At 62.2% G+C, this 27,882-nt stretch overlaps 2 protein-coding genes across 30 annotated transcripts in view; one reads left to right on the forward strand and one right to left on the reverse strand.

The window, feature by feature from the left end:
• Window positions 1–11,743, reverse strand: part of STIM1 (stromal interaction molecule 1) — a 112,645-nt gene extending 100,902 nt beyond the window's left edge. For 4 of the 28 annotated variants that reach the window (XM_074572033.1, XM_074572014.1, XM_074572078.1 and 1 more), the window contains exons 1-2: window positions 11,553–11,614; window positions 11,073–11,276 (exon numbers count right to left, since the gene is read on the reverse strand). In XM_074572033.1, the coding sequence (XP_074428134.1) occupies window positions 11,073–11,181 (109 nt within the window). In that variant the 5' untranslated portion in view covers window positions 11,182–11,276; window positions 11,553–11,614. The other 24 variants (XM_074572063.1, XM_074572000.1, XM_074571981.1 and 21 more) reach the window with 16 other exon arrangements.
• Window positions 11,744–14,869: 3,126 nt separating this feature from the next.
• Window positions 14,870–26,031, forward strand: RHOG (ras homolog family member G). Of its 2 annotated transcripts, none has more exons than XM_074572171.1 (2): window positions 14,870–15,023; window positions 24,607–26,031. In XM_074572171.1, the coding sequence occupies exon 2, from the start codon at window positions 24,645–24,647 to the stop codon at window positions 25,218–25,220; it is 576 nt and encodes a 191-aa protein (XP_074428272.1). In that variant the 5' UTR covers window positions 14,870–15,023; window positions 24,607–24,644; the 3' UTR covers window positions 25,221–26,031. The 2 variants fall into 2 exon arrangements, with proteins under 2 accessions (XP_074428272.1, XP_074428273.1); XM_074572172.1 differs by lacking the exon at window positions 14,870–15,023 and adding an exon at window positions 17,646–17,904.
• Window positions 26,032–27,882: the final 1,851 nt, after the last annotated feature.

A 27,882-nucleotide genomic window follows, 5' to 3' on the forward strand; every position in this document is an offset into this window, starting at 1 on the left:
GTTTCTAATACCTTTTTCTTTGAGGCTTATGATGGCTGCGGTGGCATCCCACTATGGGTCACCTCCGGGGGGGGGCTGGGAACTGAAACAGCCACGCTCACCCTCCGAGAGAAGGGACATTGCTACAGAGCAGAGCCTGGCGTGATCCTATCCTACCCCACCACATCCCTCTGGAATGTCACCGAGCTGCAATATTTCCGTACCTCAGTCCTGGTGTAAGGTGCTAGGATCTGCCCCGGGGAGGAACTGGCCCATCCCCTCCTCTGCAGATGTACAAGGGTTCACAAATCACGCAGCTAAAAGCATGAGCACAGACAAGTCCTTCTTTCCTGATCCTTTCCACCGGTTTTAAAAGAAAAAAAGAAAAATTCTACTCCTCATTTTGTAGTTTAAAGAACAGACACACTGTGAAATAATGAGGAACACTGAATCGCTATCTCCTCTCCAAAACGCTCAGAGATGATCTTTAATCAGCCATTTTCACATAAACACTCTATTAGAAACATAGAATCACACGATCGTCGAGGTTGGAAGGGACCTTTCAGATCATCGTGTCCAACCATCAACCCAACACTGACAAAACCCATCACTGCTAGACCTCAAGAACAGAATGCAATTGTTTGCTTGACTTCCTCAGGAAAAAAACCCTTCCCGGTCATCCCATTATCCTCATACTCACCCAAACTCAACCAAAGAAAACATCCCCTATACAGTGTTCTCTAACGCTTTCTACCAGGATCTTTACTTCCCACAAGCTTAAAGCCCACTGATGACGGGTCAGACCCTGATCTGGCTGCAGAAATACCCAAAGGAGGAGAAAGCTCAAAGGCTCCACGAGGGCCTGTCAACCCATCGCTCATCCCTGCGGAAATAAGCTGCAGCGACCGCCACCAGCCCTCGGTGCTCACCGACATCCGCAGCAGAGAGGAAAAGCCACGGCAGGCAGGATTAAGCAGGAATAACGCTTCTGGAGGTTATCCTCCCCGCTCTCCAAATCCTGCAGCTTTTCAATAACAAGCACAAGTCCTCCAGGCCGGCACAAGATGACGTACTTTGGGTTTTTGCCTTAAAACTGCAAAGCAACTAGAATGAACAACATTAATAATAGCGGCTACTTGGAAAATATTTTCAGAAATTATTCCCCGCCCCCCCCCCCCCCCCAAAAAAAAATAATTAGGTTTTATCCTGCATTTGTCTATCTATATCAAGGAAAAAAACAACTTTTTTTTTTTTTCTTTGGCTTACTCACACATTAATTATGTACTGGCACTTTTACAAATCTAAACATACGCATTGCTTAGCAGCTTTAATCCTGAGTTATTTCTCCCTTTCCTGCAATACAAAGCTTAACTTGACTAGAAAAGGGGCAGACTGTTCAAACAAGCAAGCTGTTCATTTGTAATTCAGACGAGGAACATTCTTAAAGTTCTCGTGTTTATTACGTTTCTATCCTCCTCCGAGAATTGCCGAATTTCAGGCACCAGAGCTCGGGACCTGAAGGAATGAATTAAACTGACCTTAAGAACTCAGCCCTTCAGGGAAAAAGATGTAAGAAATACTTAGCTACAAAAATAGCATCTTTTCTTGCAAAACATGCGGCGCGAGCGTGTGTTGGTTAACAAACGTCACCGTTTCTTATCAGATTGCTACTGCTGCCGCTTTCTGAAGGCTGGTTTGGGATGGGTAAAGCCTTCTGTAATTTCGAAGTCCTGGAGGAGGTGAAGGGGCAGCGCAATTAAGAGGACAGCGCAATTAAGACGACGTAGGGCTCCTTGGTAGGACAAAGTGCACTTAGAAGCGCTGCGTTTGCCCCTCTGTGGATGCTGGGGACATCTCTTACGGCAACGGTTAGCAAGGCAGATACCTGCCAAAGAGTCAAGGGCTCACACGGGGCAGAGAGCGGCTTCAGGGAACGCTCAGTGGTTCTCAAAGTCAGCCTGCACAGATGTCCGCGATCCACAGCAAGCTAATGCATTTTCCAAAATGGAAAAAAACAGGTTACTTAAAAATAGGCCCGTAATCCAAACAAACAAGCATCCCGATACGATTTCATAAAGATAAAACAAACAAGCGTAGACAATTCACGTACAAAAAAAACACAGGGAGTTATCTTAATGACTTCCTTATGTGCCTCTGATGATTTTCATATGGATTGTAGAGGTGGGTACTTCGTCCTGTAACTGCCAGGAAAAACAAACATTTCCATGGGGCAGAGTCATGCCATCGCTGGGCCGATCGCCCGGCTCCCCAGCGGGGGCGGCCCAGGGAAGCTCACCTCAATACACAACTGGCAGCTAACAGGTCAGCATTTATTTAGTTTTAGCCAGTTAAAAGAGTAATTCACCAGTAATACTCCCACCCCGGTGCCCGACGCTCAGCTCCCAGGTGAGCTGCGCTGGCAGAACGCTGGTTTTTAACTGGGCTCACAGTTTGAGGCAGAAACTTCTCAAGGCTCCCACGTGCTGCAGGAGTAACGGAGCAGTGATTTAATTAAAGAGTCCATCGTCTACGCCTGCCTGAGGACCTCTAAAAAATGAACTGGAGTTACGGAGGTGCCAGAAAAGCAATCACGCAGGACTGCAGGGGCTGATTAAAACGAAGGTGAAGGGAAAATTAAAGTCTGCTGGAGAGACCCACTTGGATGCGATCAGACAAGCAAAGGCAGACAGGTCACAAGACAGCCATCGCCTACACACGCACAAAACACCTCCCAGACTCCAGAAGCAAACTCCAGTCCTCAGGGAGGGAGGTGGGAAACAGAAGGTCCCAAAGGCTGCGCTCTGTAACAGGGAGAGAGCGGAAAAGAAGCCAAAAAGCCATGTTATTAATAGCACTCGACTATGACAGAACGAGGGGTGATCGAGTCTCCATTTCCAGCCGTGGAGCAGAGGGATCCCCAGCTCGTGCTGCAGACCATCGGCAGGTAAAGTCCCGTCTCCTGTTTCCAGCAAAGTCCGTCCTTAAGGGGTATCTGCAGAGCGTCCAGCGCAGCCGGCACCCGGGGAAACACACCCCACCGGGTACCGGGGGCCTCATTCCAGCGGGAACCCCATAGCTGCCCCAGTAAGAACCACAACGCCCCAGTAAGAACCACAACGCCCCAGTAAGAACCACAACGCCCCAGTAAGAACCACAACGCCCCACTCTGCGGCTGCTCTGCCTGCTTAGGAGTTCCTTTCTCCCTATCCAGCTTTGTTTTCAAAGTAAAGCTAATTAATGGAGTTATCAGTTTTTTTTCAAGACTAATAGGTTGCGCAATTAGGACTTTCAAAAAAAAAAAAAAAATATGCAAGGCCGATTCTAGTCAAGCAGCAAAAGGGTAACCAAGCTCGGCCCTGAATCGGGCTTGGAGAACTCTGACGGGACAAGTGCCACCCCAGGACAAGTGCCACCGCCGTCGCCTTTCTTTAGTCCGCACAGCCACCAGTTTAATAAGGAGAATTTTTAGAAGCAGAGGGACCACCTCATGGAAAAGTGTTGCTTTTCAGACAATCACCTGCTCATCCACCCTCCTCTTAACAAATCCACGTGCAATTACACCAGGATGCCCTTTTACTTCCCTTCCCTCACCAAAAAAACAGGCAGATCTTGCAATAAAACTCACCGCAGGATAACGCTGTTGCCCCCGCAGTATCGGTGTAACACACAGCATGCGCCGGACAGACGGCTGTCCCCTGCCCGGAGGAAGAGGAGGCGAGAGCACTGAGCAAGGAGAGAACGGTGATGTACCAACATACATCAAGCAGCCCACGGGCCAAACGCAAACCAAGCGGGCAACAGAAAAGCACATTTTTTCCTTTTTTACTCCCTTTCACCACGACCACTGAAGCATCACAGACCCACGGCCACACCGTAAGGGACGTCAGGAAGCTGCATCGCACATTTATTGTTCCATTCCCTAATGAGAAAGATGGACGGACAGGAGGATTGCTGCTTTGGACTTCCCGCGTGTGCGCACGACGGGCAGACATAGAGCTTTGAGATTGGGTTAGTGGTGGGTTTGTCAGTGTTGGGTTGATGGTTGGACTCGATGATCTGAAAGGTCCCTTCCAACCTGGACAATTCTGTGATTCGGTTGAGGTGAGGTGGTTCTGCCTCTCTGCTCCACTCTGGGGAGACCCCCCTGCAGTGCTGTATCCAGCTCTGGAGACCCCAACACAAAAAGGACGTGGACCAGTTAGAGGGGGCCAGAGGAAGCCACGGAGATGCTGGGAGGGCTGGAGGCCCTCTGCTGGGAGGACGGGCTGAGAGAGTTGGGGGGGTTCAGCCTGGAGAAGAGAAGGCTCCACTGAGACCTTGGAGCCCCTTCCAGTCCCTCAAGGGGCTCCAGGAAAGCTGGGAAGGGACTCTGGATGAGGGAGGGGAGCCATGGGACAAGGGGGAAGGGTTTTCCACTGCAAGAGGGGAGATTGAGCTGAGATCTCGGGCAGAAATTCTTGGCTGTGAGGGCGGTGAGCCCCTGGCCCAGGTTGCCCAGAGAAGCTGTGGCTGCCCCATCCCTGGAGGGGTTCAAGGCCAGGTTGGACGGGGCTTGGAGCGACCTGGGCTGGTGGGAGGTGTCCCTGCCCAGGGCACGGGGTGGCACTGGGTGGCCTTTAAGGTCCCTTCCCACCCAAACCCTTCCATGATTCCATGATTCTATGTGTATCCCCATCTCACCTTAGGAAAGGCCAACCAAAGGCACAGTTTGAAGCAGAATATAGAGAGTCTGCCATGGTCTTTTGGGTTTTTTCCCCTGTGGGAGTTCATTCCAGGACTGCACGTTTCAGGAGGAACCAGAGTTACACCTCAACCCACACCGTGTGTGATGGCGTGTCCAGAGCTGCTTTGGGCTGCCACCAACCGCAGGGGACAGAGATGGGGGGTTGTAAGGCTCAGCCCTAAGGATTTAGCGATGAAGACACCAAAAAGGCTTCAACAATCCCATTCAGCCTCTGTGTCCGGTCTGTTTTCTCCCTAGGCATCACTGGGAGCCGGACATGACATGCGTTCCCCAAATCCCTGCTCAGGTCTGCACTCCAACAGCTCAGCCTCTCCCCACCATCGCTTTCCAGGCAGTCAAAGTTAAAGCCAGGTTATTCTCTCCCACCGGGATGCAGTGAGGGCAAAGGCCATAAGTAGCTTGGAAAAGTCTGAACACAAGCTCCCCTGGAGAGCTCACCTCCGCTGCCCAGCTCCAGCGGAGCATCCCGGTGAGCTCCACCGGCAACGCTGCCCCATAGAAAATACTACCTGGGAGGCACCTGAGGCATGAAGAAGTTGCTTTTCAAAGTAATAAATAAATAAATAAATAAATCCCCTAAAAATCCATTCTCAGATCCAGCTGAACACTGCTCCAAGTTGTTGGGCCAATGCAGGGAGCGGAACCAGAGCCTGGAGCCAGCAGTTCCCCCGGCAGCACTGCCAGCCCCAGCGCGTCCCTTCCAGCCCCGCTCCTCCGCCACACCAGGCTGCGCTTCGATGCCAAAAAGATGACAATTTCTCTAGCTCTCGGAATGGCGATTCCTCGAGATGAGTTTCATTCCTAAAACGAAGAAGCAAAGGCTGTGCACGCCACTGCATTTTCCAACCAAGAACACTAACTATTTCCTGGCAGAGTTTTCCAAGTACTCTCCAAAAGCACTTTTTCTCCCTTCCACTAAGATTTGTTTGCCCAGCCCCAAGCTGCCACTCGCAGGTGCAAATTCTACTCCAGCAAAAGTGCGTGTCTAGAAAGCACTGACTGCAGCTAAAGCAGAAGGCACAGCAGCAAAAATCTTCTAGTCCTGGACACAAGGACTCCTTTAAAGAGTATTTCGCCATAAAGCGAGAAAAGCATAGCAAATCGTTGTACTTCACAAACTCCTCCAGGTCTGTGGGAAAGGCAGGGTTGGAAGAGTTACTGCAGGGAATGTCGTATACCTCCTCCAGGCTGTGGTCCAGGGCCGGCTACGGGAGGATTCGGAGGTTTCCAGCACCCAAAGAGGGGGATGAAATCCTGCAGCGGTTCTGTGTACACAGCACTAGGAGGTTACTGAACATCAGAGCACAGGCAGATCAATGGTATCTCAACCAGCTGCCTGTATCTTGACACCACGGATTTTATGCCGACCTCCTGACTTCCAGTGATAAGACTTTTCCTAAAGGCAACACATAAAAGCATCTTCCTCACTGCAGTGGGTTAAATCAGAGGTTCTGGCAAAGGAATAGAGGACGAATGTAGATTTTGGCTTCATGGTGGGTGACGTAAACTTCAGCACCGTGAAATAAATGCACTAACAATGTTTCGTTAACTAAGCAACTAACGATGATAACATTTAAATTGGTAGATAAAGAAGTAACCGTCCGTTTGTGTCCTCACCTTGCAAGATTACTGCTTCCAGCTTTCAGAAAACCGCTGAGACCACTTTCTCTCTGCAAGTCAAAAGATCTCGCTGCAAGTTCAAAGTCCACCACCGATCACTTTCCCAGCTAGGGATTTTGTAGCAAAGGATTAACTTTCTCTAAAACCCTGCATCTCTGAGTGACAAGTATGGGAGTTCTCAACTGCAGTGCTTGCATGCAGCACCCCCATCCACAAATACATTTTTTTTGCCCTATCAAATTAATCACTAATTAAAAGCTTGTGGCCGTAGCTCCCCTTCATCACACTTGTTTTGTTAAACATCAGTGTTCCTTGGTTTTATGTGTAGCTTAGGCCCAAAGTGCTACAGGCAAACATAATAACTTTGAGCATTAGCGTTCAGGTTTTCTTTTGATACCATCTTAATAATTTTTTTATAATTTCTGTTCTGGTAACACACCAACCCCCCCCCCCCGGTCTGGGGTAAGAATCCCCCATGTTAAACAAGAGCAAAGACAACTACAGAGATCCTGTGATCGAGGAATCAAGAGGGGGAAGCAGGAGAGAGGCGCAGGGAGAATGAGAAAGGAAGGGAGAGAGGAGCAGTTGTGCCATGGAATAAGTAAATGCCAGGCTCTGCCCCGTGCCACCACCGCACCGGGGGGGTCCAGCCCCTCAGCGGCCCCCTGAGGCACAACATCACCCAGGCACCCAAGGTTGACATCGCCCAGAAAACGAGTCCATCTCATCACACAGCCCAGAGCCCATCCTTTAACTGCAGCAGGGAAGAGAGACAGGGAAAATCCATGTCAGGATCCCTTGACTCTCCCAGTGATGCCAGAACGGGGAACCCAAAGGAGACCCCAGACCTCCTCCCGCGCAGGCAGAGCCCCGCATCCCTACGGGCGTGAGATCACAGAAAGCAATCTCCATATAAAATTAAATAAGGCTCAGGGGAACGCAGACTTGTACTATTTCCGTATTATTGTACGGAGACAGAGCAGGTATGAATCCAGCAAAGCAGACAGCTGGGGATGAAAGATGTTGCCATGAAGGGAACCGGGAATGAATCCCGGTCATTCAGAGCCCAGCCCTGTTACAGTCAGTTTTCCTTGGATCTCCTACGAACACACCTAAAGAGCAAACCTAAAGGTCCCCAGCGTAAGCAGCAGCAGTGACATTTCCCTGTCCACCCACACTGCTCTGCACAGAAGGCAGTCAAGTAAAAAATTAAGAGCAACCTCACGGATACCAGTTAACACAATTTAACAAAAAACAGGCTAGCCAGCAAGCTTACCAATTTTATTGAGATAAAGTTTAAAAACTTTTCACCAAACCCACTGGATAGCACACATAAAACTTTTGTAAAACATTTGACAGAGCCCCAAATGATGTTCTGGCAAGGACTACTGCCAGAAGAAAAATGAACAAAACCTGCTTTAAATAAGTAGACTGGGGTAACTGGCAGCTTACAGCAAGGAACTGGAAAGAGGAGAAAAAACTATCGCCCAAAAGTAATATTTGTAGTAATGTTGATGAGGAGTATCTCTTGCCCCTTTTAGAGGGGGGGGGCTGTACGACGGCTCCCGGGGCTGGAAGCTGCGGGTAGACAAATTCATGCTAAAAATAACCGCCACCGGGTGAAAACAATAACGGCAGGGTGACTGTCAGCACATCCTGCGCAGCAGCGGGGGACCGGCCGCCAGCCACCTTCTTCATGACACCGTGTTTTTCCGAAACATGTGCTCTAGCGCTAAAAAACAGGCCGCTGGGAGACGATTCGGGAGGTTCAGGCACCTTTTGGGGTCCACAGGATTCTGGGGATCAGACTGTGGCTTGGCTGTCCTGCCTGGCTCCGAAACACACACCATCCCCGTCTACTTGGGGCCTTGCGAAATGGCTCCTGCGCTCCTGTGTGTAACCCAACTTAAATCTGATATAGGCAGGAAAAGATTAAAGATTAAGCACTCGCTAGCAACGCTTGCTTTTGCGCAAGTCAAAGCCAGGAGAAAATCTCATTTTCCCTGGAGTTCAGTCACCAGCTCTGATTTTCCTCCATGGATAAAACCTACCCATTTCAAAATTATGTAAAAAAAAAAAAAAATAAAATGTTAGGAGTCAGAAACATACACTAATCCTCACTAAAGCATGTCGATGCATCCCTTGAGTGTGCACAGGAATCTAAGCAACCGAGCAAACACTGCTAGAACTCAGCTTCTGCTCTCCACAAACACCACTTCCCTGCATCCCCTGAAAAATTCCCCTGTTCCAGGGAAAAGTGACCCATGCTGACAATTTCTTCAGCATTAAAATCATGCCATGTCAAAACAAAAAAAAAAAAAAAAAAAGGGGAAAAAGAACCCTTTCGCTTTCGAAAAAGCGGTCAAAAGTAAGCCCTTTCACTTTCAAAAGTCCATCAAACACCCACTTCTGCTTCCCAGCAAGAGCCTGTGCTGCTGCAGCCAATATAGCCCTCATTTTCTGCTTCCAGGGAACGCGTACGGGAAAGTGTCATATGCTGAGGATAATTCACTGCACCGAACTGCGAGCAACAGCCCTAAAAGCTAAAAAGCAAATGGCCAAGTGATCTCAGAGGACGCATTAACCTCAAGCTGCATTAGCCGAGTGCAACGAGCAGCACTCAACTTCCCAGCTGCCACAGCAAGGGATGAGGATGAGAGTTACCCACGTTTGAAGCCAACAAAACCCTTACTGACCACGTTCACCTGCACATTTTGGGTTTCAACCTGTGACCACCTATTCCCTTACAAGATGCCATGTGCTGCTCTGCAGGTTTTTAAACCCAGAAGTAGCTAGAACATACCAACAGTAATGAAAAGTACCTCTTTTGGAGGAAAAACCCACCTGTGGGTTATTTTTATTAAAGAGACCAGGTCTCCCTGCCTGCCCTGCCTCTGCTCAGAGAGAAGAGCAAGTCAGCAGCTGAATCACCAGGGCTGCCACACTTCTGCAGGGCCTCCAAAAATAACCCAGCTGGAAATTCCTTGGAGGCATAAACCTTGCTTCATCAGGACTGCAGAGATCCAGTTTCCTTAATGGAGCAGACTGGATGTGAACTGGCCTAAGGATTTAGGATTGCATACAAAGAACATGAAAAGCAACTTCTTACAGAACAGTTAGCTATTAAGGAATTAAAAAAAAAAAAAAACACCAGTAAGTCACATAAATCATCTAATCACCAAGATGAAACAATCTGCCTGCCCAGGAACCAGACACTGAGTTCCCGATCGTTCTCCTGATACGGCGGTTCCAGGGACTTGCCCTGTTCTCACCACCCAGCTCTGTACACAAAGCAAAATGCCTTCTTAGCAACGCCGCTGCGGTAACTTTCATCTCCGTTAACCTGAACACCCACCCCTGCACCTTCCACGGCAGCCAAAACCCCTCCGCCAGCTCCAGCCCTTGCTCGCGCATCAGCCTCAACAGCGGCTGGGCAAGGAGCAGCCCTGCACCCACGCACAGCCAAAAGGCAGCACCTCCCCAACACAATTTGGGTGCAGAAGAGCCTTTTTTTACCCCCCTGAATGGGTACGTTATCCCTCATGGAAGCCTGCGCCAGGCGGGACCCTCTGGAGTGGATCCAGGCCGTAGAGGATGGTGGTGGAGGTTGAGAAGCCACCCAGATGCTGACACAAGTCTCGCCCAGCTGGGCTGGCTCGTGCCCAGGCCGGCAGCGCTTCACCTTCGGTGGGAAACCAATTTATTTCTCCACAGGACGCAGCTCCCTGGGGTTTTTTGCTGGCACCCAAGAAGCGTGAGGCCGCCACATCCCTGGAGGGGTTGGACGGGGCTTGGAGCAAGCCGGGCTGGTGGGAGGTGTCCCTGCCCAGGGCAGGGGGTGGCACTGGGTGGCCTTTAAGGTCCCTTCCCATCCAAACCATTCTGTGACCCGAACTCGTCGCTGCTGCCCCGCAGAGGCGCTGGGCCGGGGATCGCTGTTTCACTCTGGACAATTAAAAGCACGTTTTCTCCAGCGGGCTGCCAGCTCTGACCTCAGGGACCGTCACAAGGACACGCAGCAGACACCGGCTCCCGGCCCTCCGCCAGCAGCGTCCCCCCAACGCCGGCTCCGGGCAGGGGGGAACCCACCGAGTCCCGAGGGGATCGGGCTGCTTCTTTGCTGGGTTCGTGGCTTTTGGGGCGGAAGGGAGGGAAATAAAGGGGAAACACAGAATATCTGGCTGTTGGGTCTTCGCTGCCTCCGCTCTTCAGGGCCGGGACCAGCTCAGCCCGGGGCCGGGCAAGGGCCGCCCGGGGGTTCCACCACCCCGGGGGTCCCCCTCCCCCGGCCGAGCTGCCCTAAAAAAAGACGCCTTAAAAAAAAAAATAGATAAAAATAAACCAACCAAAACCACAAAACCCTGGCATTTTCTGAACACACCGAGCCGCGGCCCAAAACTCAGTGCAAAACACTCTCATTAGCAAATAGCTGGAGCCCGTTGCAAAAATAAACACGGATTATTTTTGGCCCTCCGACCCTTGCCCCCAGCGCTGCGGGATTCGAACCCCCGCCCGCCGCGGCGAGCACCGGCTCTTTGCCCAATACACCCAGGAATCGCCTCAAAACGCAGCCCAGCCCTGTTGGCGCTGAGAAACCGCGGCTGGAGGCTCCGGTACCGGCCCGGCGCTGAGCTCGGACCCACCGGGCGACCGACCGGGGGGCTCCGGGAGCCGGCGAGTTAACAGGGGAGGGGTGGCGAGTAACGGGGAGAGGTGGCGACCACCTTACCTGCGATGGCGGTCTCGTCCAGGTGGGAGCCCGGGGGCCGCTCGCCCCGGCCCTGCTGCAGGAGGAAGCCGCACAGAACCCACACCGCCACTCCCGACCTAACGTCCATCTCCGCCGCTTCCCTTCAGCTCCACCGGGGCATCGGCCCCCGCCGCCGCCGGGCCCGGCCGCTCACCTCAGGCACCGCGGCCCGGCCGTCACCACCTGCGGGATAGCGGGCGGGGGTGATTTTTCCGGTATTCCCGGAACATTCCCGCTGCCCCGCGCCGGGCCCGGCCCCGGAAACCGCCTCGGGGGCTGCCCCCCGCTTCCCCCACACCCACAGTGGTCTCTCCCGGGAGAGCCCTGCGCCCCCCCTCCCCAGCAGTGGTCTCTCCCCGGGACAACCCTGCCCCCCCCTCTCCTTAGCAGTGGTGTCTACCGGGACAACCCTGCCCCCCCCTTCCCCATAACCCCCCCCCGGGCCGCTCTTTCCCCCACCGTCCTTCTCTCAGCGGTCTCTCCCGGGACACCCCGTCCCTTCTCGGGACAACCCTCCACCCCCCCCGCCCGCCTGGAGCGGTGGTCTCGCCCAGGCACGCGCCCCCCCGCCCCGCTGCGCACCGGGCCCTGCCGCCGCCGCCGCGCGCTCGCTGACAGGGGGCGGAGCCATCCGCCGCCGCGCCAGACCCTCCGCGGGGCGGGGCCGCCCCGCGCCGCCGGTCGGCCAATCAGCGGCGGGCAGCTGGCCACGCCCCTCCCTGCTCCCTCCCCCCCCCGCCTCCGCCGCGCTCCTCGCACCCGCCGCTGAGCCGCAGCGGCCTCTGGCGGCCGCGCGGGGGGATGCCCAGGCGGGGCGCGGGCCGCTGGCGCGGCGCGGGAAGCTAAGCAGGGGAGGCTGGGTGTGGCGCATGGATGGGTGACCTCTGATAGGCATCACTCGCCTCCAGCCCCGGGGAGGGCTTGTCGGAGCATCCCGGTTTGTTGCAGCATCCCAGTTCGTCAGAGCATCCCCGTTTGTTGGAGCATCCCAGTTCATCAGAGCATCCCAGTTCGTCAGAGCATCCTGGCTCGCCGGACCACCCCGGCTCAGCCAGAGCATCCCAGTTTGTGAGAGCACCCCGGCTCATTGGAACCCCCCCCCACCCCATCCAGAGCACCCCAGCTCATCGGAGTCCCCCGGCTCATCCATTCGAACTGTTTTGATGCTTGAGCGTGTGGCTGCTCACAGCCAGGCCCAGCTGCCACCGACACCCCCCGAGAGCCACAACACCCCACTGAGGCCACATGCTCCTGGTGGCATCCCTGCTCGCCAGCGCTGGACTGGTGCCACCAGCACCACTGGAGCCCACAGCCACCAGCGCCCGGAGTCTGCTGGCCCACCAGGGGGACGGGAGGGTCAGGGGCTGAGGTTTCATGGACCCTTTTCCCTTGGCACCGGGGCTGAAAGTGAAGCTCCTGGCAGGGATCGGATCTGGCCCCAGAAGAGCTCCGCGGCCACTGGCCTGGAAGGAAAATCCTGTCCCCACTGCCCTGAGTGATGTCACCCTTCTCCCCAGAGCAGGCACCCGTCAGCCAGGCAGTGCCCAGGGATGTGGGATAGAGGGGGTGCTGGCACTGCATGGGGAGCCCCAGCCACGGCGGGTTCCCGGGGTGGCCAACAGGGCTGGCCATGGGGGTGGCCAGTGAATGGGCAGCGCCCCGAGCCACAGGCAGCTGCCGGACTGTTTTCCAGGCAGAGGGTTCCCGGTTGGGTCCTCGGTGCTGGCATGGGGGGACATCCCGGGTGCAGGCAGGGGTCCTGTGCCAACAGAGCCCCCGTGGCTCCAACACACCCCGGGATGAGGATGGGGTCAGGCATGCTCACTACCCCCCAAACAGTGTCACTCCCCTCCCCGAGACCCTCCTGCCCCGGATCCTCATGGGCTGCGGGTGCTGCTGGGGGGACCTGGCCCTTGCGGGGACCCCCAACATGGGGGATCTGGCCCTTGAGGGGACCCCCAACATGGGGGATCTGGCCCTTGCGGGGACCCTCACAGCAGCTGGAGCTCTTCTAGCCCTGACCCAGCCGGACAGGGCCGTGCTCGGAGGGGGCTCTGCCCCTGCAGCAGCCCTGGCACCCTGCTGTCCCCACTCTCCCCACGCGCCATCCCCATCTCTCCCTACCCAGACCCCAATGGCAGCCCTCGGGGCCACCTCCCCCGCCTGCCATCGCTCCTCATGTCCCCAGGGAGCCCTGGGTGGCCCTTCTGCAGCCCCCCCATGCAGCCCCCTGCCCCTGCAGTAAGGTTTCCCCAGAGCCCCTGGCCTCCTGGGCTGGCCGTGGGCTACCCCCACCTGTCCCTGTCCCCATCCCTGTCCCCATCCCTGCCATCCGGGACCCCTGAGCACCTCTCACTCTGCCCAAAGCCGTGGGGCAGCCATGGGGGAGCACGTGGGGGCCAGACACGCCTGGGCAAGGGCGAGCTCTCTGCTCCCAGCCCGGCCCCAGGGGCTACAGGACCCCATTCTGTGGTGGTCCCATGAGGCTGGGGTGTGCAGGGCTGCCCCAAACCTGCTGCAGCCTCTGCAGCAGCCCCTGGCCCCACAGCCTGGTGCTGGAGGTGGGGTGGGCTCTGCAGCCCCAGCCCTGGGCTCTGCACCCCCAGCTGATGTCCTGCACCACTAGCCCAGCTCTCACACCCCCCAGTCTGGGGTCCTGGACCCCCTGCACAGGCTCCTGCACCCCAACTTGGCGTCCTGCACCTCCATTAGGGCTCCTGCACCTCCAGCCTGGGCTCCCATACCCCCACCCAATGTCCCGCACCCCCAGCCCTGCTCTTGCACCCCCAACCTGGGGTCCTGCACGCCCAGCCCAGGCTCCCGCATCCCCTGCCCAGGGTCCCCCACACACCCCTGATGCCCCGCACCCCCAACTTGGGCTCCCGCACACCAACTTGGGCTCACGCACCCCCAGCCTGGGCTCCCACACCCCCAACCCAATGTCCCGCCCCCCCATCCCAGCTCTTGCACCCCTAACCCAGGCTCCCGCACCTCAACTCGGGCTCCCACACCCTCAGTCCAGGCTCCTGCACCCCCAATCAGGGGTCCCGCACCCCCAGCCCAGCTCTCTCATCCCCCACCCAGGGTCCTGCACCACTAGCCTGGGGTCCCCACACCCCCAGCCTAGCTCTTAAACCCCCAACCTGGGGTCCTGCACCCGCAGTCTGGGGTTCCGCACCCCCACCCAATGTCCCACACCCCCAGCCCAGCTCTTGCACCCTCAACCCAGGGTCCCGCACCCCCAGTCTGGTATCCTGCACAGGCCCTTGCACCCCCAACCCAAGCTTCCACATCCCCTGCCCGGGGTCCTACACCCCCACCCAATGTACCGCACCCCCAACCCAGGGTCCTGCACCCCCAGTCTGGGGTCCTTGCACCCCCAGCCCAGCTCATTCATCCCCAGCCCACGGTCCTACCCCCCCAGCCCAGGCTCCCACATCCCCGCCCGGGGTCTCACACCCCCACCCGATGTCCCACACCCCCACCTGGGCTCCCGTACCCCCGGGGTCCTCGGGGGTCCTCCCGTACCCCCGTACTCGGGGTCCTGCCCCCCAACTCGGTCTCCCGCACCCCCGGCCCGGCTCCCCCAGCCCCCCCCCGAATTCCGGCCTGAGCCCTGTCCGGGCGGGGCGGCCCCGGGGGGCGGGGGGGGCCAGGGCCGGGCCGTGGGGGGCTGCGCTCCGTCGGGACATCCCCCCGCCCCCGCCGCCCCTGCCCCGTCCCGGGGGGAGGCGCCGGCCCCGGGCCGGGCCGCGGAAGGAAGCGACGGGGCGGGCGGGGGCCGGGCGCGGCGGGGGGAAGTTTCTCCGCGGGACCGCCTGGGGTGGCGGGAGGAGGCAGCCGCCGACTTCCTCCTCCTCCTCCTCCTCCTCCTCCTCCTGCTCCTGCTGTCCCGGCCCCGCGCCCGCCGCCGCCGCGCCATGCCCCGGGGTGAGTGCGGAGCCGCGTCCCGCTGCCGGCACGGGGACACCCGGCCGGGGACACCGGGAGGGGGGTGGGCGGTCCCGCTGCCGGGGGTCCTGGCCGGTACCGGGTCGGGGTTGGGCTCCTCGTCGGGGCGGCGGGAGGAGCCGCCCGCCGAGGCCAGGGCGGGGGGGCGGCACCGGGACCCGCCCGGAGCGGGGCGGGGGCTAACGGGGGTCCGGGGCTAACGGGGGTCCGCGGTAGCGGTGTGCCGGAGGTCCGGGGCTAACGGAGGTCCAGGGCTAACGGGATTCCGGGCTAACGGCGCGTCGGGGGTCCGGGGCTAACGGCGTCAGGGGTGACGGTGTGTCGGTGGTCCGGGCTAACGGGGGTCGGAGGTGCCGGGAGTTCGGTGTGCGGAGCCCCGGGCGGGAGCGGGGCCGGCAGCTGCCGGGGCAGAGTGGGGACAGAACCGGCCCGGCACGGCCCGATCCCCGCCGCGGGGCCGCTGCATCCACTGCATCCACTGCATCCACTGCATCCACTGCGCCCGCTGCCCCTGCCCATGCTGCAGTGGGCACTGCCCGCACCGTCCCCCGCACTGCACACGCCGCACCGCTCGCTGCATGAACGGCTGGGGCACTGCACAGCGCGCCTGGCCCTGCACGGGCTGCACTGCACGCCAGAGGGCACTGCACCCCCTGCACTGCACCCCCTGCACTGCACCCCCTGCCCCCTGCACTGCCCACTGCACCTGCTGCACGCCGGGCACCCCGCTGCAACACCCACTGCATGCACTGCAGGGCTCTGCACCGCACCCTGCACCCACTGAAAGGTACAAACACCGCACGCTGCAGGGCACTGCACACACACACACACACACACACTGCGCCCACTGCACCGCACATCATTGCAGACACACACTGCACCCACTGCAGCACCCGTGCACTGCACCGCACTGCAGACACCCTGCAACAGGCCCGTTACGACACGCGCTGCACGGCACATACGCACTGCGATGCTCATTGCAACACTGCGCGCGCTGCGACAGGCGCGTCACCTGCACGCGCTGTCACACGCCGCAACACAGAGCGCAACATGCTGCAACAGGCGTGCTGCAACGCGCGTTCAGCAGAGCCGGCACAGAAATGGCACTGCACACCGCGACCCTAGCACTGCTGTGCCCCTCGCACGCCGCAGCGCTCGCAGTGCCGTGCTCCTCCTCGCACACCACAGCACTCGCGGTGCCGTGTGCTCACACGCTGCGGCATGCTGGGAGCTGCGGGGGTGGCAGGGGACAGCGTCAGCTCTGCGGTGTGACAGGGCTGTCCCCGGGGTGGGTGACTGGCTGTGGCAAGCACCTGTTGTTTGCCCCTCACCCCCCCCGGGGCCACCCCGGGCCCTCCCTGGGCGAGCGGATGGTGACTCTGTGCTGCAGCCCCACGACTCGCCCTTTGTGAAACCCGCCGGCGCTGGGGGTCACCTCTGGAGAGGCTTCGGGGAGCCCTGTCCTGCCCTCCACTCCCCTGTCCTCCCTTCCCCTCCTGGTGTGGGGCACTGGGGGGCACTGGGGGATGCGCTTGGGGCCCTGGGGGGATGTGCTGTGCCGTTGGTCAAACACCAGCTCCCGATTCAGCTTGCGCCGCCTCTCGGTGCTGTCCTGCTGCCAGCTGGCTGCAGAGCAGGGGCACCAGTGGGTACCCGAGTGCCTGGGGGAGACGTCTCCCCCCGGGAGGGACACGCTGTAGCCGTAGATCCATGGTGGGTGCCTGAGCTGGGGTCCCGCTGGGCTCGCTCCTCTTTTTGTGGTGGAAGAAGTACCAGCGGTGGCACGCGGGGATGTCGGTCCAGGCCCCGCCACCGGGGCTGAGCTGCGGCGGGTGTTTCGGCTGGGTGGGCAGCGGGGCTGGCGCTGGGACCCTGGCGTGTGGGGTAGCCAGGAACGGGTTGTGGGTAGCCGGGAGCATCCGTGCGTGCGAGGGCATTTCTGGTGATGCTGGAGGCGGCCAAGGCCAGCACACCTCGTGGCAGCGGTGGTGCCCGCCGGCGGGTGCAGGGACGGTGTGTGCCTGGTGTGGGCTGCGAGCAGGGGTCGGGCCTCCCGCGCCCGGACCTTTCGTTCGACTGTAGCATCGAGAGGCGCCAAACTGGCCCAGTGCTGGTGTGCTCAACGCTGTGCCTCAGCGGTGTGAGCTGCTGGCGGTGTGAGCAGCGCCGGGCTGTTTTCTCACCCCGAGGCCATGGAGAGTGGCCTGGCTGGCCCCCATCTGTCTGTCCGTCCATCCATCCTCTCCATCCATCCATCATCCCCCCTATTCCTCCATCCATCATCCATCCCCATCCATCCCTCCATCCATCATTCCTCTGTCCATCCCAGGATCCCCCCAAGACAGACAACCAGGAGCAGCCCTGGTCGATGCCGTCCCGATCCCACCACCGGCTCGGGGAGGGGGTTTGCTGGCCAGGGCTGGCCCCGGCTCAGGGGCAGCAGCATCACCCTGGGGGGGTCTGGAGCCGGCTGCGACCCCTGGTGCCGCTGGCTTTGGCAGCACGTCGAGCAGGAGGCGGAGGGCAGGGAGCAGCCGCAGCCATGCCAAGGGGCAGAGCGGGCCCCGGCGTGGAGCTCACCCGCCCGGGAGGGAAATAAAATGAGGAAATTAGTCACAACGAGCCTGCAGCTGGAAAATGAGGAAAATCAAAATTCTTCGACTCAGCATGGAAGTTATTTTAGCCACGACGGCAGAGCCCTGGGGCAGAGCCGGGGGTACCGGTGGCAGCACACCTCGGGGAGCATCCCGTGGAGTGGGGACCCCGTCTCGGCCGCCCAGCGCCGAACCCCCACCGCAGCCGTGGCAGAAACCGCCCCGCTCCCACAGCAGAGCGCTCGGCCCCACGGGGTCCCTGCTTGGTATTTATAGATTTTATTAGTTTCCTCTTTCTGCCCGCTGGGCTGGCGGCAACTCCGGGGGGGCCGCGCTGGGCTGCGGGAGCCACCGTGGCTGCTGACCCCCATCTCGGCCCGGCCTGGTCTGTGTGTCTGGGATGGACACACGGGCTGGCCCACGGGTGCCGGCAGCAACGCGCTGGGATGCAGTTGCTGCTCCCTGCCAGCACCGCGCAGGGGGGGCTGCCTGCTGTGGGGCGCGGGTGTGGGGTGGGCTGGGTGTTGTGTGATGTGGGGGCTGTCGCACACCATGCCCCGTGCACAGTTTGTGGTGCAGGGTGGTGGGGTGTAGGGCACACGGTGTGGGGTGCAGGGCGGCTGGATGGCGTACGATGTGGGGGCTGTTGTGCACAGCTCGCCGTCTCCACGGTGTGGGGTGCAGGGTGCACGGTGTTGTGGTGTGGGGTGCAGAGTGTGTGGTGTGGGGTGCGACGTAGGGGTGCAGGGCACATGGTGTGGGGGTGCAGGGTGCACGGTGGGGGGGTGCAGGGCGCATGGTGCAGGGTGCGTGGTGTGGGGTGCAGGGTGGGGGTGCAGGATGCACAGTGTGGGGTGCAGGGTGCATGGTGTGTGGTGTGGGGTGCAGCGTGGGGGCACACGGTGTGTGGTGTGGGGTGCAGGGTGTGGGGTGCGGTGTGGGGGTGCAGGGTGTGGGGTGCAGGGTGCACAGGGTGTGCTGCGGGGGTGCAGGGCGCACGGCATGGGGTGCAGTGTGGGGTGCAGGGCACACGCTGTGGGGTATGGGGTGCAGTGTGGGGTGCAGGGTGCATGCTCTGGGCCGTGGGGTGCAGCGTGGGGTGCAGGGTGCATGGCTTGGAGTGCAGTGGGGGGCGCAGGGTGCACAGCCCATGCGGCACGCTCTGCGGGGATTCGGTGGCGCCGGGTGCCGCGGGGGCTGAGGCCGGCAGCGGGAGGGGAGCCCACGGGGGCGGCTGCTCCGCTCCCCCAGCGGAAAAACCCAGCGGGGAGATGCCCGGGCTGGGAGCTGGCGAGCGGGTTTTGCTTCCCTTTTCTGCTGAAGAAAAGATGAGTCGCTTTTCCCGTCCCGGGGGGTGGTGATGGCGATGGTGGGGCCGAGGGGGGGGGGGGGGGGAGAGAAGGTCGTGGGGCATCAGCCGCAGCCCCACTTGCCCACCCGCACCCTCTCCCAAGCACCCCAAATCCTGTCCGAGCACCCTAGGGTGCTGGGGTGCCACGTCCCCCAGGGTGGGGAGGGTGGTCGGGGTCCTGCTGGGGTGGGGGGTGCTGAGCCCCGGGGCTGGGCACCATGTGGACCCTGCCGTGCTCCGACTCTTCCTCCTCCGGTTCCCCTCCTGTGGGGCTGGGAAGGGGCAGGCGCCTCCGGTACCCCACGGGGTTTGTGCCCCATGGCCTGACGAGGCCGCCCGTGCCTCGGCATCCTTTGGGGGGGCAGAATGGGTTAAAGGTGCTGTGGCATGCGGACTTCCCGGGAGAACAGAGCTGGCCTTGTGCAGGCAGCGGGCAGGGCGGGCAGGGCAGGCAGCGGGCAGGGCAGTGCAGGCAGGGCAGTGCAGGCAGGGCGGGCAGCATACCAAGCTCACCCCGTGTCCCCAGGCACCACAGGGCTGTCCGGGGGCTGCAGGACCCTCGGGTGCCCTGGTGTCGGGATGCTGCGGGGACCGCGGGCCACCTCCACCCCCGGCCTGGCACCGTGGGGACACCAGCAGGCAACCCCCAGCCCCATCCAGGATGGGTTCCCCGGTTTGTCAGGGCTCTCACTGCCCCTCCTGTCGTCTTTCAGGGGGCAGGGAGGGCTGGGGGGGTCGGACCCCATATGGCTGCAGGTCAGGGGGGCACACAGCCCCCATGACACCCCTCATCCATCCCAGGCAGCCGAGGGAGTGTTGGGGCTTTCGGGATGTGGGGACGGGTGGGGAGCGGGACCTGGGATGGGGGACAGAGCCCCGGGGGCTGCAGCTGGTGGGGGGCAGCTCCGAGGGGGGCCGCAGCCGAAGCCCAAGCCCTCCTGCCACCCACATCCCCCTCATGGCACCCAGAGCGGGGCTGGGGACCTCGGCTGCTGCGGGGGCTCTTGTCTGCACCGAGCCCCCTCCTCGGCAGCAGCTCGCCCTGTGCCTGCAGGCAGCGTGGCCGTGCCTGTGCGTCCCCTCGCCATGACACTGCCCCCGGCCCCGCACCCGGAGCCGGCAGTGCCCGCGGTGCCAGCGATGGCGAGAGCAAAAACAGCCCTGTGCGAGCACCGGGATCCTGCCATGGCCCCTCCTCGGGCAGCATCTGTGCCCACGTTTGCTGCTTGCCCGTGGCAAGCCTTCACCCTGGGGCCCTGGGTTATGGAGAAGCGCTTCCCTGTCCCTTGTCACCTCCTCCTCCTCCATTCCCCATAGCAGCGATGCTTCTCATGGGCACCTCATGGGCACGAGCGTTTCCACTTGCGTCCTGTCCCCTTCCTTAGCAGCCCCGCTGACTCAGCCCGGGCCTTTCCCAGGATGTGGATGTGGATGGGGATGCGGACAGGGATGGGGATGGGTACAGGGATGTGCATATGGATGGAGACGGGGATGGGGATGGGGATGTGGATGGAGACAGGGATGGGGATGGGTGCCTGCTGGGTGCCAGCTCACCCCGGCGTGCCCACGGCCCCCAGTTTGGTGGTGCAGGGTTTGAGCTCAGCGTGACCAGTGCACGCTGTCCCCCACTGTCGCAGGGCCATGGCTGGTGCTCAGGGGCCACCCCGCTCCCCGAGGGATGGGGGGCTGCAGCCGGGGGGCACCACTCTGTCCCTGTGTCCCATGCGAGCCACCCCTTGCACCCCGCTTCTGGCCACGGCGGCTCCTCCGCCGGGGCAGGCTCCTGCCCATCTGTTCTGCTGCCAACATTGTCCTTGGGTGCCGGCGGCTCTTCCCGCCCCTGTCCTTCCCCCGGGTGTTTATTTATAGCCAGCGACGGGCCCCGGCCGTGGCTCCCCCAACTGCTCTGCCCATGGGGTGTCCCCAGGACCCCACTGCTCCCTGTGCTGGGGAGGGCTCCCGGTGCCCCCGGCTCCCCCCGGCAGCCTCTCAGGGCAGCAAACTGCCCCCACAACCCCTGACCTGGCGCCTGAGGCTGCTGTGGGACTCCTCTCGCTCCCACCGCAGCTGGGTGACCCCAGCTGGCACCTGCTGCCCCAGCCTGGGGGGGTCCCCCGGTGTCACACCATCAGCCAGCGGGTCCTGGCAGCCGAGGGACACCAGCCTGAGGGGCAGCGGGGACCCTCCGCCAAAGTGCCCAGTGTGCAAATAGCTACGGGGTCTAGGGGTGCCGGTGGGGACGCTGGTCACCTTGGGGTGCCCATGGGTGCTGGGAACACTGGTGACCGGGTGGGCCACGGGGACAGCAGGAGCCTGGGGGTGCCAGGGGGCTGTGTGCCCTGTTAGGGGGGCTCACGGAGCACCTTCGGACCCTGTGATGCCTCAGGGTGGCTGCCGCTCCGGGGTGCTGCCCCTCGTTCCCCTGGCACCCCTCCACCTCCCTGCCCTCCCCATCTATCACAGCCCCTTGCACCTCCTGGCTGAGTCCCCCCCGGTGACGTCCCTGCAGCGGGGACGCTGCACCCCCCGCGGTTTCAGCTCCGCAGCCCTGCCTTCGGGTGGTCTTAAACCCCCGGCGTGTTCCCCCAGCCCGTCTGAGCCTGGTGCCGCTCGGTGCACCTCCCGTCCTGCCCCGTAGGTTCCCCGGGGACACGGCCGCTCCCCAGGGCCCCACGAGGGGGATGGTTTTGCAAAGAAAACCAAAGGCTGGGATTTAGAAATAACCTTTTGGGTGTTTTTTTTCTTCACAAAGCGAAGCCCAGTTTGGGTTTATTTCGGCCAGGGAGCGACTGGTCCCCGCTCCCGGCTCCCCGGCGCCTCTGGCTTGGGAAGACAAGAGAATTTAAATCTCAAATATGAACCAAAATGGCTTTCCAGGAAAAGTCTTAATTTTGCCATCTCTTCAACCTGGCCTCATCAGAAAAGGAAAAAAACCTCTGCAGCGGCGCTGCCGGCTGCCCTGGAGGGTCTGAGGGAGAGCAAGGCCAGCGGGGGCCCGTACGCCCTGAACCTTGTGGGCGGCGGGGTGAAATGGGTTGCAACCGGGTCAGACAGGGCCAAACTGGGTCAGATGGGTCCCAACCAGCACAGCCAGGTCCCCACCATGGCGCGATGGCGGGGGCTGTGTCCCCTTCCGGGGGCTGTGTCCCCCCTGCCCCGGGAGCCCTGGGCAAAGAGACGGAGTGGCTGCGGGACAGAGGGGGCGCGGGGGCCATGGGGTGCCATGTCCCACATCCCCACTGCGTCTGCGTGGTCCCGCTGGTCCCCCGGTGGCTGGGGGCAAGCAGAGTGGCCAGGGCTGGACACCAGTATGGGGGTGTTTTGGGCGCGATGCCGGGGGAGCCGGCTGTGCCCGCTCGGTGCTGCGGGGGTGGCGGGCGAGGAGCCAGTGGCAGCACCCGCGTCCCCATAGCGCTGAACAATGACAGTGGCACGGGGCAGGGGGGGACAGTTACAGCCCCCCTGGAGGGTGCCCGTCCCTGGAGACGGCCCCGCGCAGCCATGGCGGGAGTTCGGTCTCCCATTGCCCTGATCCTGCTCCCACGCATCCTGCTCCTGCTCCCATTGCCCTGATCCACCTCTTTCTCCCCCTGCGTTGATCCTGCTCATCCTGCTCCCGTCCCTGTCACCCTGCTCCCGTCCCTGTCACCCTGCTCCTGCTCCCGTTGCCCTGATCCACCTCCTTTTCCCCCTGCCCTGCTCCTGCTCATCTTGCTCCTGTCCCCATCACCCTGATCCTGCTCCTACTGCCCTGCTCCTGCTCTCATCACCCTGATCCATGTCCTTCTCCCATTGTCCTGCTCCTTCTCCCACTGCCCTGATTCTGCTCCCCCTGCTCCTGTCCCCATCACCCTGCTCCCGCTCCCTGCTCCCATCACCCCTGCCTCCTGCTCCCAGTCTGGATCCTGCTCCTGCTCCTGTCCCCATCACCCTGATCCTGCTCCCACAGCCCTGCTCCTGTTCCCACTGTCTGGATCCTGCTCCCTGTCCCCATCACCCTGCTCCTGATCCCATTGCCCTGATCCGCCTCTTTCTCCCACTGCCTGGATCCTGCTCCTGTCCCCATCTCCATCTTCCTGCTCCCACCCCTCTCGCTCTTCTCCCGCCTTCCCAGCTTCGTGCTGCTGCTCCAAGCCCCGCAGACCCCCGCGGGGGTCCTGCTGCCTGCTGCTGCCTGCACCATCGCCGAGCACCTCCCCGGCCCCGGGGCACCCCTCCGGAAATCCTCCAGGCTGCATTCGTGACCAAAGCGGGGAGAAAATCGAGGCCGAAGGCCGAGTGTTTATTTGTCACCCGCCGGGATCCCGCAGCCCCGGCGCTGCCGTGGCCAGTGGCTTCCTGCTGCGGGCGGGGGGGGGCGGGGAAGGGGGGGCTGCCTGCGATGGCCCCACTGCTCCCCAGTGCTGTGGCCCCATTCATAAGCTGAAGACCCAGGGGGATCCCCCCCCCACGCTGTGGACACACTTTAGCAGTGAGGAAACTGAGGCACGGCGCTGCGGGGTGGCTTCAGTGGCGCTGGGGCTGGGACCCCCCCGCCTCATCCTGCCTGCAGCCGGGGGTGCAGCGGGGCGGGCGGGGAGCCAGGCAGGGCGGGGGTCACGGCGCAGCCGGCCTCGCCGCGGGCAGGAAGCCGGGTGTCAGGGCGGGAAGAGGAAGAGCGACTTCCCCATCCGAGGGGGCAGGGTCCGGCCCGGTGGGGGGCTCGGGGCAGGGGGTACAGACCCTTCCCCAGGCCTGCAGCCCCGGGGGGGCTCTGGGGAAGGGTGTGCCCCCTCCCAGCCCAGGGCTCTGGGCTGATGTGGCATCCCCAGCACCTCCGCTCCCTCCCCGTGGCTGCGGCACGTGAGCCCCTGCCCTGGCCGAGATAACCCTTATGTTGTGATAAATCCTTGGGGGCAGCTGCTGCGTCGATGGCCGGATCCTGGCAGGGAAAGGGGCTGCCGGTCCCACGGGTGGGCACCCTCCAGCCCTGGCACCGTGCAGTGTCCCTGCACCACCACAGGGCTGGGCTCAGCAGTGCCCGGCAGCAGGAAGGGGAGCAGGATGCGGCCCTTAATGGCAATTGCAGAGGGAACCTGAGGAAGGCGAAGAGGGAAACGCGCACCGGGCTTGGGGATAAACACAGCTGCCGGAGCGGACGTCAGCCCTGAGGGCTGGCACCAGCCCCGCTCGGCGTGTGCAGCACCGGGCACCAGGGCTGGGGGACATGACGGCAGCCTGCACAGTCCCACAGCCCAAATCTGCTTCCACCTGCGTGCCCTGCTGCCCCTGTCCCGGACCGGGCTGGAGGCACGGCATGGCATGGCATGGCACAGCATGACGTGGCACAGGGTGCTGCAGCAGCGTGGCTATCCTGGGAGCACCGTCCCGGGGACGATGCACGGTCCCTGTGCACGCCAGCTGTGGTGACACACGCTTTTGCCCTGGGTCAGGGGATGTGGTTGCCTGTAAGGGGGGTCTCTGGGCTGCTGCGCACTGCAGGGGCCGCGGGATGGAGGGTGAAGCAAGTATGACCTGCCCCTCTGCACCCTCCGTCCTCAGGAAGCCCGAGTGAGGGAACCACGGTGACCCCAGCCCCGGCACGTCCCCCTCCCCTGACCCTCTCCCCTCCCTGCAGGCTGCTGAAGGGGACGCGAGGGACGCCGAGCCGCAGGGATGCAGAGCATCAAGTGCGTGGTGGTAGGCGACGGGGCGGTGGGGAAGACCTGCCTGCTGATCTGCTACACCACCAACGCCTTCCCCAAGGAGTACATCCCCACCGTCTTTGACAACTACAGCGCCCAGAACACGGTGGATGGCAGGACTATTAACTTAAACCTGTGGGACACAGCCGGCCAGGAAGAGTACGACCGCCTTCGGACGCTTTCCTACCCCCAGACCAACGTCTTCATCATCTGCTTCTCCATTGCCAGCCCGCCCTCCTACGAGAACGTCAAGCACAAGTGGTACCCGGAGGTGTGCCACCACTGCCCCAGCGTGCCCATCCTCCTCGTCGGCACCAAGAAGGATCTGAGAAACAACCCCGAGACCATGAAGCGGCTCAAGGAGCAGAACCAGGCGCCCATCACCACCCAGCAAGGCATCAGCCTCTCCAAGCAGATCCGTGCCGTCAAGTACCTGGAGTGCTCGGCGCTCAACCAGGAAGGCATCAAGGATGTCTTCACTGAGGCAGTGCGGGCCGTGCTCAACCCCGTCCCGGCCAAGCCCAAGAAGCCCTGCGTCCTCTTGTGACGGGGCTGCGGGCCACCAGCGAGAGATGATCCTGCCCCTGCCCCGGCCCCGCTGCCCCGCCAAGACACTGCCCGGCGCTGCCAGAACCCCCCCCCCCACGTCCCCGTGCCTTGCTGCCCCCTCCAGGGACGGTGGGACCGGGGCCACCAGCCCGAAGCCGCCAGCTTTAATAATACAGACCTCGTTTGCACTAACTGGCTGTCCGCCTCGCGGGCAGCGGGGCTCCCCCAGCCCCGCGGGACCCCCACCCTGGCCCTGGCTGTCAGCGTTTGCTTTTGGGTGACTCCTCTCCGGTCCCAGCACAGAGCGACGCTTCCTGAGAAGGGGATGCCCGGGGTGGCCGAATGCCCCCCTCCTGCCCCGAGCCCTGCACAGGGACCTGCCACCCCCGCCCCGAGCACCCCATGGGGACCTGCCACCCCCGTCCCCTGCACCAGCGGGGCTGCGGGGGACGCGGGGGAAGGTCCTCAGCCCCTCTGTGCCAGCCCCGGCACTTGGCCATCTCCGAGCATCCTGCTGCCCCAGCGCTGGTGTGGCCCCGTCCTGCCGCGAGGTGCCGGCGGCTGCACCAGGGATCTTCTGGGGGGTGTTTGGGGTGAGCCCAGCCCCGCGCAGCGTCGCCGTCTCCCTGGGGCCAGCGCCGGGGAAGTCCAGCCCTGGTGGGAGCGGAGCCAGCGCTGCCGGTGGACTCTGCCAGAGGAGCGTGGTCCTGCGCCAGCTGGTGCCGGGGCTCCGCAGGGCGGCGGGACTCACCTTTCACCAGCCGCTCCCCGAGTTGCTTCTCCTTAAATAAAAAGAGACCTGCCCAAGCTCCCCGTCTCCTGTGCTCTCCTGCGCGTGCCCACCGTCCCCGGGCACGGGGACACCCCTGCAGCCACCCCGGGGGACACGGGTGCCCCTACCCCGAGCTGGGCAACGACCCCTCGCCCTGCCAGGGATGAGACGAGGGTGCTGGTGGCAGCTCAGGGGTCTCTGCCTGGGGGGGTCGATGGCCAGGGGAAGCCCGGGGTGCCCCTGCCATGGCCAGCCCTGACCCCCCCTGGCCACCTCACGTCCACTTGGGGCCAGTGCTGAGCTCCCTTGCTGGGGGGCTTGGGGACATTGCAAGGGATAGAAACAGGGGCATTGCAGGGGGTGGCCGTGGGGACATGGTGCTGGGTGGGAATGGGGACACCGGGGATGGGGACACTGCAGGGGTGGGCACAGGGGGCTGCAGGAGTGAGGTCCCCTCCCTGCGATCCCCCCCGGCCCCCCCAGCTCTGGCTCTGCCCTGTCCTGCCCCGCTCCGGAGCTGCGGGCAGAGGCCAGAGCCCCGTGTCCCTGCGCCCGGGGTGTCCTGGGGGACCCCGGGTCCCGCTGCCAAGTGCTGATGGCGCCGCTGGCGGCAGTGAGGGCCCGGCAGCAGCCCTGGCGCTCGGCTGCGCTCGCCGCCCCCTCGCCAGCCCCCGCGGGCTGCCGGCACGTGCTGGCGGGCAGCCGGATCCGGCGAGGCCTGGCAGAGCCCCCGCCGCCGCGCACACGGGCCCCTTGTCTGCCCGCGGGGCCTTCCTGCAGGAAGGGCAGAGACCCGGCGCCCGCCACAAGCCGCCTTTGTTCCCCGCTGCCATTTCCCGGCCAGAGCCGGGGGGCCGCCGGGGGCCGGCGTGGGCGATGGTGCCTCGAGGCAGGGTGGTTCCGGCCACATCCCATTCCCATCCCCCTCCCACCGCCATGCCTTGACGCAGCCTCCTGGGGCCGGTGCAAAGCGTGGGCCCCCCCCCGGCAATCCTGGACCCCCAGTCAGGAGCCTGCAGTGTGGGGCATCACCCCAGCTTGTCCCTGGGGGGCTTGCAGGTCTTGGCTGCACCAGATCCTGCTCCCACTGTGGGGCATCACCATGGTCATCCCTTCTCCCACTGTGGGGGACCCCCATGGCCGTGTCCTGCTCCCACTCTGGGGGACACCCATGGCCGTGTCCTGCTCCCACTGTGGGGCATTTCTGTGGATATGTGCTGCTCCCTCTGTGGAGGATCCCCATGATCATATTCTGCTCCCACCTTGGGGGGGTTCCCATGGCTGTGTCCTGCTCCATCCGTAGGCATCTCTGCGGCCATGTCCTGCTCCCACTGTGGGGCATTTCTGTGGCCATGTCCTGCTTCCTCCGTGGGGGCTCCCCATGGCCATGTCCTGCTCCCTGTGTGGGCATCTCCAAGGCCATAGCCATGTCCTGCTCCCTCTGCACAGTCCTGGCAGGGTTGTATCCCGCTCCCACTGCAGCAGCAGGATCTGACCTTCATCCCCACTGTTGTCCCGGGGGGAATGCGTTGCTGTGGGGGGCTCCCTCCTTTGGGGCCAGGGCTGCAGGCAGGGTCACTGGCGCATGAGGGGCTGTGCCACCCCACAGATCTCCCGTGGGCCAGGGCTGACGGCAGAGCCGTGGGTGCCACAGTGTGGGGCTGCACAGGGCAGAGTTGGGGGGCTGGGATGCCCTGCACTGTCGGGGGACCCTCACTACGCCCAGGGTGCCACCGCAGGGATGTCCCCATGCCCAGGGCAAGAGCTGCCCAGTGGTCTCCTGCCAGGGCACCAACGCAGACCCCATCCCCAGGGCTGGCAGGGTGCAGGCAGGGTGCCGGCAGGGTGCAGGCAGGGGCTGCGAGGTGCCACCCCGCTGGGGTCCGGT

This window comes from Larus michahellis, chromosome 1, assembly GCF_964199755.1.
Source record: "Larus michahellis chromosome 1, bLarMic1.1, whole genome shotgun sequence".
Lineage (NCBI taxonomy): Eukaryota > Metazoa > Chordata > Aves > Charadriiformes > Laridae > Larus > Larus michahellis.